At 38.9% G+C, this 10,250-nt stretch overlaps 2 protein-coding genes across 2 annotated transcripts; one reads left to right on the top strand and one right to left on the bottom strand.

The window, feature by feature from the left end:
- Positions 1 to 522: 522 nt before the first annotated feature.
- On the top strand, positions 523 to 3,665 carry LOC121643087 (serine protease 23). The gene is made up of 2 exons (XM_041990299.1): positions 523 to 797; positions 2,280 to 3,665. The coding sequence occupies exon 2, from the start codon at positions 2,288 to 2,290 to the stop codon at positions 3,452 to 3,454; it is 1,167 nt and encodes a 388-aa protein (XP_041846233.1). The 5' UTR covers positions 523 to 797; positions 2,280 to 2,287; the 3' UTR covers positions 3,455 to 3,665.
- A 905-nt stretch (positions 3,666 to 4,570) lies between these two features.
- Positions 4,571 to 9,850, bottom strand: cfl1 (cofilin 1). Its single transcript, XM_041990300.1, has 4 exons — positions 9,696 to 9,850; positions 6,460 to 6,770; positions 6,290 to 6,366; positions 4,571 to 5,558 (listed from the first exon to the last, which is right to left on the bottom strand). Exons 1-4 carry the CDS (start codon positions 9,696 to 9,698, stop codon positions 5,446 to 5,448), a joined length of 504 nt encoding a protein of 167 aa, XP_041846234.1. The 5' UTR covers positions 9,699 to 9,850; the 3' UTR covers positions 4,571 to 5,445.
- Between the last annotated feature and the right edge of the window lie 400 nt (positions 9,851 to 10,250).

The following is a 10,250-nucleotide window of genomic DNA, read 5'->3' as shown; positions in this document are numbered from 1 at the left end:
GTCAAAGGGATGAGAGTCCTATAAGCCTTAGCTTCACTTTGGTGCTGCTACAACTGCTCCATCCAAACTTAAATAGAAGTTTAAACAGTTTAAGTGTTACAATTATAGTACACTGTATGGTGAATAAATAAACAATATATCTGCTAAATGTGTTAGCATTGATATTGTGAGAAATTAGCATGTTGATATTAGCACTTCGCTCAAAGCATTCGTTTGAGGTGGTTTTGCTTAGCATAATTTTTGCATATTTATCCATAAGTATTATTTTCATTATTAATTTTATATGCAAATATAGTAAAATCCTTTTAAGCTACGTTTTTTTTTTTTGTTTGTTTTGTTTTTTTTGCACGTTGGGAACAATAAAAAGCAAAAAAATACGACAGTGGTCTAATTTCAAGATTATTTTTATTTCATGTTAACTTTTGCCTCAGCAGGTGAATCGGCGGTTAGACAGGAACCAGAGGGGCGCTAGGACCGTGGGGAGGAGCGCTGCATGGAGAGAAAACGCTTCTTTTCTGAACAGAGGTTGTATTTGTGGCTCTGTGTCTGACCTGAACAGGTTACAGTGGACGTCCGGACATATACTACGCACCTGACATCTCATCTGTAAACGGTAGAAAAGAACAAGCAAGATCCCCCATCTTGTGAATAAGCACAGAGATAAGAGAAGAGAGAGAAACTACCTGTCACCAGAAATAATGAGGGAAACTTGGAGAAATGATCCTGAAGGACCCGTCTGATGGAATGAAAAACCCGACAGGGATGTAAACACGGACCAACAAATCTCTTATGAGAAGGTATAGTCAATTTGGTGGTTTAGTTGATATTTGCAAGAAATATTTAGCTTTTTTGGACTTTGGGATCCCTACAATGATTTACTTGTCCAGTAATCACCGATCCTTGCATGAATAAAGAAGAGGAGATTTACAGTTAAACTATGAGATCATTATTCATGTTTTTTTTCTTTTTTCATACATAGAGGTTAAAGCTGAAGAAAAATTGGCGTTTTTTGATCAATGGTATAAATGTTAAAGTCTGCTAACATCTGCAATGCCTAATGTTACTCCATAGATTAGATCAGTTTATTATTTTGCTTATGAAGTCCCATGCTTTTTGGTTGTCTACTTGTTATTCTCCTGTTTATATACAATATGTTTTTTGTTTTTGTTTTTTTCCCCTGTGATGATGCCATGTGAGACTTCTACCTTTTTTCTTCTTTAAATATGATTTTCATTCTCAAATTATTTGGGCATCATAAAGACCAGCAATTTCCAGTATAATTTTGTCATGCTTCTGTAGTTTCAGGAAAATGTTTATTTAAAGCTTTTAGTTCTGAAAACACAGGTACTTCCTTTCTGACACTTAGACTCCACCTGTTTCTCTAGAGAATTATTAATAGTGTAACTTCTTTGTGGCATATACTGCATTGAAGAATTTGTACAATGTGTCAGCTTCATAAAAATTTTATTTTACCATCTAACCTCTGCCAAATTGTCTGCTGCAGCTGCCATGTATCTGACACAAACACAGAGGGAAAAGTGTACTTTTACATGTGCTTTTTGTTGTAACAGCCTCCTTTACTGTGTTATATCAGGTGTCTCATAGGTGTATGGACAGGCCCCACCCTACCTTTTGTTAGGAATAATACTTTGCTGCCCTGCCTCGACTTGCTTTTTACTTTCTACACACCTGCTGAAGTCGTGCCATGAGTGCCTGGGGATCCACAGCCTTTAAAGGGGATCAAGTATCTCTTCATCCCTGCTACTCTGACCTAAAAGCCCCATGCATGCTGTAATGTAGTAAATGTTTGATAGAAAGCACTTTATTACATCTGAACTTTTAAAAGTATTTGGTGAGAGCTGTTACTTTTACACATTCCTCTACCTCAGATACCACTTAGCTTAGTTATGTCACTTTGTTTCCTATTTAATGAAACCTTTCACTGGAATTTGTTCCTGACTTTTTGTGCCAACAGACATTAAAACGCTTGTTTGATTCCATCAGGCGGAAATCCCATTTTCCTGTTAATCTATAACATAGAAACAAGAGGCACATTGTTGCCTTGCCACATCAGATGAAATTCAGGCCTGCATTGCAACACTACAGTTTGTAAGCTGATCCCATTTGCACAGGCAACGTGATTTACAATCAGCAATCAACTATGAAAGAGTCCGTGAGGCATCAGTTGATGTGTTTGTAAGCCTACTAGAGTTGTTTGCTTGGCAAATGTTGCTAAACAGTTTTTCTCATGTATGTTACTCTTTTCTCTGTATTTTCAGTGTTTTCCATGATGATGCCACGTGAGATTTATCTCCTAACTCACCTGCTCCTGCTCCTTCAGCAGCTCCTTCCCCTCACCATGTCTCTCCTCCACCCTCCTCACCATCCGCCCATCCACGTTCCCTCACTGCTTCCCCATGCACCAACGCCTCTTGCTCGTTCCCGCTTCAGCTCTCAGGCTCAGCTGGACCTCACCACTCACTGTAACTCTAGCTGTTTCCACAGAGCAGAGCAGGAGGAGGTGAGGGAGCAGCTGACTGAGAAACTGGCCTTTGAGACGCTGTATGCAGACGGCTCCCGCACTCTCACCACGGTAGAAGTGGAGGGCGATGATGACTTTGAAGGAGATAGATATCACTCGGCTTATCTGCCTCCCTGGAGACATCAGGGTATGAAGTCAAGGCACAAGCGTGTGAGGAGGCAGATCTATGGAGCGGACGGGCGTTTTAATATCAAAGGTGATAACTTCCTGTTGGATTACCCTTTCTCCACAGCGGTGCGCATCTCTACCGGTTGCACCGGTGTTCTTGTGTCCCAGCAACATGTCCTTACAGCTGCTCACTGTGTACATGATGGGAAAGATTATGTCAATGGGGCGCGGAAGCTCAGGGTGGGCTTCCTGATTCCTCCATCCACTAACAGCACTAAAACCGGCTTGAATTCTGCTAAGAAGCCTTTAGTCCGCTGGGTGCGGGTGAAACGTACCCGTGTGCCAAAGGGCTGGATCCAGGGCCCACAGGAGATCAGCATGGACTTTGATTATGCTCTACTGGAGCTGCGTTGGCCTCACCGCCGTCCATTCATGCGCCTCTCAGTGACTCCGTCCTCTGATGATCTGGCAGGAAACCGAATCCACTTCTCTGGTTTTGATAGTGATAGGCCTGGGGAGCTGGTATACAGATTTTGTCCTGTGGAAGAAGAGTCAAGTGACCTCATATACCAGCACTGTGATGCCCGCCCTGGGGCCAGTGGCTCTGGAGTCTATGGACGAGTGTGGGACAACAATTTGGAGCGCTGGGAAAGGAAGGTTATTGGGATTTTCTCTGGACACCAGTGGCTGGAGATTGATGGAGAGAACAGGGACTACAATGTGGCTGTGCGCATCACTCCTCTGAAGTTTGCCCAGATCTGTTACTGGGTGCATGGAAATCGACTAGACTGTGTTCAAGATTAAGGAAGTTTTAAAAGTATAGCATAAAAAATAGAAGAAAGCACAAAGTTACTTTAGAAACTACAGGGTGAAATGTCATATTACTTCTGAAGAAAGGACCTGACTTAAATCCATGCAGACTCACTACACCAGTAAAACAGATCAATTTCTGGATCCATTTCCCACATTGATTTATTTCCCCTTTTGTATTTAATTGGCTACCTGTAACCTCTGTGCCTATTAAATAAATCTGCTTGTGAGATCATCACAGCATATTTGACCCTCACAGATTAATAGAACCATCAGTGTTTTTATTGGTTATAACTTAAGCCACTTTTTTCCCCAAAGATGGAAAAACAGATTTTTCTTGTGTCAGCATATTATTCTCCTGCCATGGATGACTTACTAATAACATATCCTCATCTTTCCTGTCATTTCTTTAGGGATATGCTGTGGTGTTTTGACAACTTTTAAAGCATATTTTTTCACCTTTTCAATGTGCATTGAGACAGAAACCTGATGTTAGAGACCTGTTAAGCTTTTCAACATTTAAGCAGACAATATACTTATCTCATAGGGGAATGACAGAATGTTAACTATTTTTTTGCAGAAATGTCTGACATATTTTAATAAAGAGATTTATATGTGTGAAGTCATTTTTTCAGTGTTAGGGCGCCCTCCTGTGGTCACAACAAATTGTTGCAACTTCTAATTATGTTACTTTAAAATTATACATTATAACTGAAGCATTGATTTGTTTCTCTGTACTTTTAAACAAATTGGAAATTTATTTGGAACATTTATCTACTGAAAACAAAATTAATATTCCATCTTGATTCTGGGAAAATCGTTTTTTTTTTTTTATTTATTTAAACTTGGACTGTAAGAAAACAAGGGTTTTATACTCCTTTACAATTCAAAATTTTGTTGGATGAGGCTTTATATTGCTTGATGAGTTTAGATCACAATGAATACCATGTTGCTACTAAACAAGGATTAATTTCTTGTTCAGCTATGTACCAAACCAGTACATATATATTTACACAATTTTGTTTGGAATGCACAAACATTTAGATTTGACTAAATCAAATCTGAAATAGTTAAGAGTAAAAGTGTTGGGGTGTGTGGGGTAACAAGTCAGTAGTTTAGTGCTTTTTATTAGAGATAAGGAGACGATACAAAACATCCACCATTCAATTTTCAATCAACGGTAAACTCAGACCACTGCTCCTTCATATACACGTCAGTCCCCAGACCTTCAGAACGCTCCAAGGCTTTACAATCGAATATGGAAATTCTGGATTTAACAAGTACAAGGAATGTTTACTACATGGAATTTTAGACCCAGAGCTGGAAAAGGACTCACTCAAGTTTTGAAAATTGCATGTTCAAACAACAAAAAAAAATCCCAAACAAATTGAAAAAAAACAAAAAAAAATTATATATATTTTAACCGTGTCCCCACCCAGAAGATGTTTGGTAACACCTTGTGCAATCAAGTGTGAATTAGTTCATACTACATCTAGTCTCAACTACACACACACTTACAAAAAATTAACTAGAAGTTTAGCAAAAAAAAAAAAGTGTCAGGATTCAGTGTTTGGGAAACTAAAATGTTGCCTGTCCCTTTCTCTGCAATCATTCAAGTGGAATCTGGAAAAAACAAAACCCTGTCCTTAGAAATGAACGTGTGCATTTAAATTTTATCATCATCATCCTTCATCAGTTGTATCTTAAATGTTTTTTTCTTTGTATGTTTATTTATAATCTTTAGGTTGTATGAAGTGGAATGACAGTCTTCATTTTTACCTGTTTTTTTTTTTTTTTTTTTTTCCCCTCTCCTTAAAATTGTCATTTGACCCAGAGCCCACCCACGATATCCCTCCCCGAGAGTCCCACAAATGGTATTGGTTCTGCTTCTGCCCTTCTCCATGCCAAACTGGAATGAACATCTAAACCCAACAGATGTGTCTGAATGGCCTCAACTGAAGCTGGAGAGAGGAGGGGAGTACTATTTATATAGGGGATCCTTCCAGGCTGATAACTGATGAGCCACCAAGCTTTTCTGCCAAGGTGTGCCGATCTCTGAGGTCTTCCAAACCGTTCACCTGCCACTCATGTTTAATACCTGAAAAGAAACATAGCAATCAGAATCATGAGTCAGTAGGTTTTCAGATTAACAAATGTAACCAGTAGGTCATCATTGATTAAGCTTATCTGAAAGATGCTAGCCTAATTTAAAACTAAAAATTGAAAATGTATTTACCAAGTGCGCAAACTGTACCTGGCAACTGAAGGCATGTGAACAATGGTTTGATATATACACCTATGAAAGCCTACTCAGCCTGAGCATAGATTTATTACACTAAGGAGTCAAATGGGTATTTTAATGGGGTCCTAAATTAGGTAGAAATGCTACAGAAAACCAGTTAGAGAATGGGGAGAATGCACATTGAGCGGGCAAACTGTTAGTATTCACATAGTCAAACATTTGGTCTCCAACAACTCCATTTGGTAAATAGGGGCTAAATACTCCAGCACATTTGTGAACTAGTCTGATGTTTGACGAGGAATTGTTCCGTACATTTTTTAAACTAAAAACACCTGCCTAGTCCATTTTTATATGCTGGTATAAAATTGAGTATGTTTAATCTAAAAAGAAATTGCTGACTGGAGAACTGCAACAAGGAGCTCAAAGACAATGAAATGTAGAAACCGAAGGGAGCTACGGTGATCAGTCTTTGGGTATGGTACCGTTTCTGAGTGATTTGACACAATACAGTTTCAAGTTTGGGTATGCTGTGGGTGAGTTTTGGTGCATTTATGAAAAATACATGTGTAAAACACACGACTAAATACCTTCAAATTTCCTCTTGATAGCATCTTTTGAGCTGGCATAGATCATCTTGCTCTTCAAAGGAGCACTATCTGGAGCCCTGTAAAAAGATCAGGGGGAGGGGGAACCCACAAATATTTAAGCCTAATGCCGTTTCAATGTCATCAAGCTTTTATGTGATAACAATTCTCACCAGAAGATAAAGACCAGGTCCTCCTTCTTTGTTTCTTTGGTCTCATATGTAGCGTCGTACAGAGCATAGCGGCAGTCGTCTGGGGGCAGCATCTTGACAAAGTGCTGGTATGGGTCCTGAACGGTGACTCCCAAGTCACCCTGCAGGATTTCTTTGCCATCATCCAGAACGATGTTCTTGAGATCCTTGCTCAGGCAGAACAGGATTGCCTTCTTCCTCTTCCTCTTCTCATCCTCGTTTGCCTGGGCCTTGCGCACCTTCATATCATTGAAGACTGCGATAACTTCATCTGTGACTTTCACACCGGAGGCCTGTGGAAACAATAATGTGTTAATGATGCAGTCTGAAAACATTTACAGTTAAACATAGCAGCTGATTTGACAACACTCACATATTTTTAAAGCATTCTGAAATCACATAAACAGGCCCCAAGTACTTGTTTTAAAACACAAAAATCATAATTTCCCTGGTTACAGAAGATCTACAGTTTATCAATATATGTATCAGTTATTTGAACTAGTTACACATGTATACATCTTTTTCACTGTCATGTAACTAAAGCAGAGATTTACCAAAATCTAAAAAAGGATCTAAATATTATGTCTCGATGCTGCAATTCTACAAATGATCAAATACACATTTGCAGCTAATTTGCAGCTTAGAACATCATGGCTGGCTGAATGGACTAGAAATGACTACATAAGTAAACTAAATACAGACATTGTGAAATGAAGAGGAGTCTGTGAGGGTGGCATGTGACTCACAAACAGCAGAAATGCTTCTTGTGAGAAATGAAGGCAAAAGGTGTGGTCATGAAAATTTGTTAGCCATGGTGGTGTAGCTATGGAAATCAACTTAAAAACTAGTTGTGGTACAAATGAAATCAACACTGATGATTCAGCCAGCAGAGCTATTTTATATGTATAAGGTCAGGCTGAGGAGATACTTCCAAGAGAAAATATGGCAAGTTCTTCTTGTCCAAATTCCAGTTGGAATATGAATGCCACTAAATGAGTTTACCTGACAAAATGTGTCCCCACTATAAGACAATAACTGGGCTAGTAGTTAAAAACATTACGCAAATGGTTGTGAGGTAACAGTCATGCATCTCTGCCATAAAGATGACCACGTGAGTCAGGGTGTGGTCAAGAATTAAGCATTTCAGTGAAGGGTTCAGTCAACAACAATGGGGCTTCTGTTTAAAAACAGATTAATGATGTTGCGAAGTCACTCCTGCTTCATAAACGCACTGAGTCAAATTTTCTGACTCTGTTTAAAGTTATGCCATCACAAAATTATGCAGTCTCAGGATAAGAACCCTGCCACCTACCAGCAATGTGTCTACAATTTACCAGCACAAAAAATAAATAAATAAAATAGGAAAGGGGAATAACTGGGCAGGAAAGAGAGAAAAGGAGCAAAACTGCAAAGGAGCACAGACAAAGTATGTTTGCTGAGTGCTTAAAATCTGTATAACTGTGAGTTTTATATATGTACCCACTGCATCCTTCCTCCATAGGGAGTAAGGGAAAACATTTAACCCTTTGTGATTTTTCAGCACACAATCACTTTTATGACAATTTTAATGTTTTCTATTTCCTCCTCCTCCACTTTCCTTTGGCCTAGTTTACCACAATAATGCTTGTCTTTTTAATGTTTGCTGCAACAGCCAATATCACCATGGTGATCATCCCTAAGCTCTATCTAATCTAAACGACTAATGTTGTCTTTCACATCACTGAAAGCTCAATAACACCAAAACAATCTCAGTCCAAATCTGTTTTTTCTTTACTCACAGGTATAATTAGAATTACATACTTGGACTCAAACTAAATGAAAATGCGTGTAGCAGGCAGACTGATGTCAGGTTGTGAACTGTGCAGACTCAGCAATGAGAAACTATAAAAACTCTGATACATCATCATGTGTGTGTGTATATATATATATATATATATATATATATATATATATATATATATATATCAATCACAGTTTAATGTGTGATGCTGCAAGTCTAAAAAATGCAAACCGGATAACTATGTGCGAATGATTGGCGAAATTTGGCTATTGTTTCCCTTTGGTGATGTGAGGTAATCTGATAATGTGACGGGCAAGCAGTGCGTGTTAATGGCTGCACAAATCTTTTGCGCATTAACAATTAAATCACATTAAACGGCACGGTAGCCTTGCCAGTAGATCCGACACCGCCAAAATAATGTTACATAATGGTGACGATTTTGTTAAATGTTTTGTTCAAACTTATGTATAAAAATGGGAAAACTGCATATATCAAGCAGCAGTATATTATAAAATGGGCTTCAGACAAAATGGTCTTTGCACCAAATTCAGGGTGGGGCCATGAATGCAGCACACGCACATGTGTGCGCTTGCTTCCTATATAAGGAAAACCCGCTGAAACAGACTGTCAATTCACACATTTAATGCTAAAGCCTTATTTCATTACAGTTCTAGATAGTCTCCGTTTACAGACAACTAGAGCAAAAAAATTGCCTGATCTGCAAAACATGGTCAACTAATTTCTAAGATACTGTTGACGAGGAAGCCGTGAATAGACAAAGAACCTGGGAATCTCGGCTAGCGTCAGCCATAATGGATGTCATTCTCCGCTTTCGCTAACGGGGCTAGTTCAGCTAACGCTACGGATAGCAAGATAGCCCTAAGGCGCTGCTGCACCTGTCAGCGCTGCACTGTTACACAGCGGAAGTGTTGTCGAGTAAAGGTGAAATAATGGAAACACGATGCAGTGAAAACACTGGAGCAGCGTCATGGCAACGGTGCAGACGTTAACTTAGACAAGGCCTCATAAGGAAACTGCTTTATATCGGCGAAACGCACGCAGACAAACGAAATGGCGCCAGCTGTTTTAAATAGTTGATGTTTTTGTCTGCTGTTGTCATTGTCTCCGTACAGCCACTCTATAGGGATATTCACTCAATATAAGTTTAGTCAAATTCAAAACTTGCTGCGCTCCGTTTCTCCATTTGAAGCTGTTCAGTGGAGTTGTTCGTTACTTAGCTCTGGCGCTAGCTGCGGTTCCTGCGGCACACAACCGGCATGCTAAGCGTGTTGCTAAAACCGACGAATAATCAGCTAAAAACACAGTTTAACCTAACACCTCCCCATATATCGAGACTGGATTCATATTATGCAGCCAAACCTGAGAAATATTTAAAATGTGTGTATATATACATATGAAAAAACGACGTCAAACCTACCATTGCAGGAGCTCTGAAAAAGTCTGCGTCTGGTAGAAACTGAATGGACTGATGACGAATTGTCGGTTTGGCTCACACAACGAATTTACAGCGGACACGCGCTTAAAAGCACAACCCTGTCTGAGCAAAGTGCACGAGGAGGTACGCTTGGGTGTCAACCACGGCAGTCCCACCACGTTTTTTTTTTTATCTTCTTTTTGTCTTTTGTTATTATTACTAGAGACAAACATTTACTCATCTGTGATGTCGCTAGGAGGGACGCAAGTAGCTGAATGTATAACATATCAAAAACACAAATGAAAACATTCTATTACTTATTTTATTACTGTACACACGCATATACATACATTAATACATACATACATACACACACACACACATATTTATGTATATATATATAATTTTTCAATTTTTTTCTCATCTATCTATCTATCTATCTATCTATCTATCTATCTATCTATCTATCTATCTATCTATCTATCTTTGTTTTAACTTCTTTTTAACCCGTGTTTAACCTTTTCTTTAACCAATATTTTATATAATTTGCTAGTGCTA

Source organism: Melanotaenia boesemani, chromosome 7 (genome assembly GCF_017639745.1).
Source record: "Melanotaenia boesemani isolate fMelBoe1 chromosome 7, fMelBoe1.pri, whole genome shotgun sequence".
Lineage (NCBI taxonomy): Eukaryota > Metazoa > Chordata > Actinopteri > Atheriniformes > Melanotaeniidae > Melanotaenia > Melanotaenia boesemani.
Note: the sequence above shows the minus strand (reverse complement) of the source record. Positions and strands in the feature narration are given on the sequence as shown.

What these genes read in the sequence shown, in the direction of transcription:
- cfl1 (XM_041990300.1), bottom strand. An exon ending in GACCTGGTCTTTATCTTCTG is followed by an intron (nt 6,367 to 6,459) that starts GTGAGAATTGTT and finishes ATCTTTTTACAG; the next exon opens with GGCTCCAGATAGTGCTCCTT. An exon ending in TATCAAGAGGAAATTTGAAG is followed by an intron (nt 5,559 to 6,289) that starts GTATTTAGTCGT and finishes GTTTCTTTTCAG; the next exon opens with GTATTAAACATGAGTGGCAG.
- LOC121643087 (XM_041990299.1), top strand. Translation starts at nt 2,288, where the DNA reads ATGATGATGCCACGTGAGATTTATCTCCTAACTCACCTGCTCCTGCTC.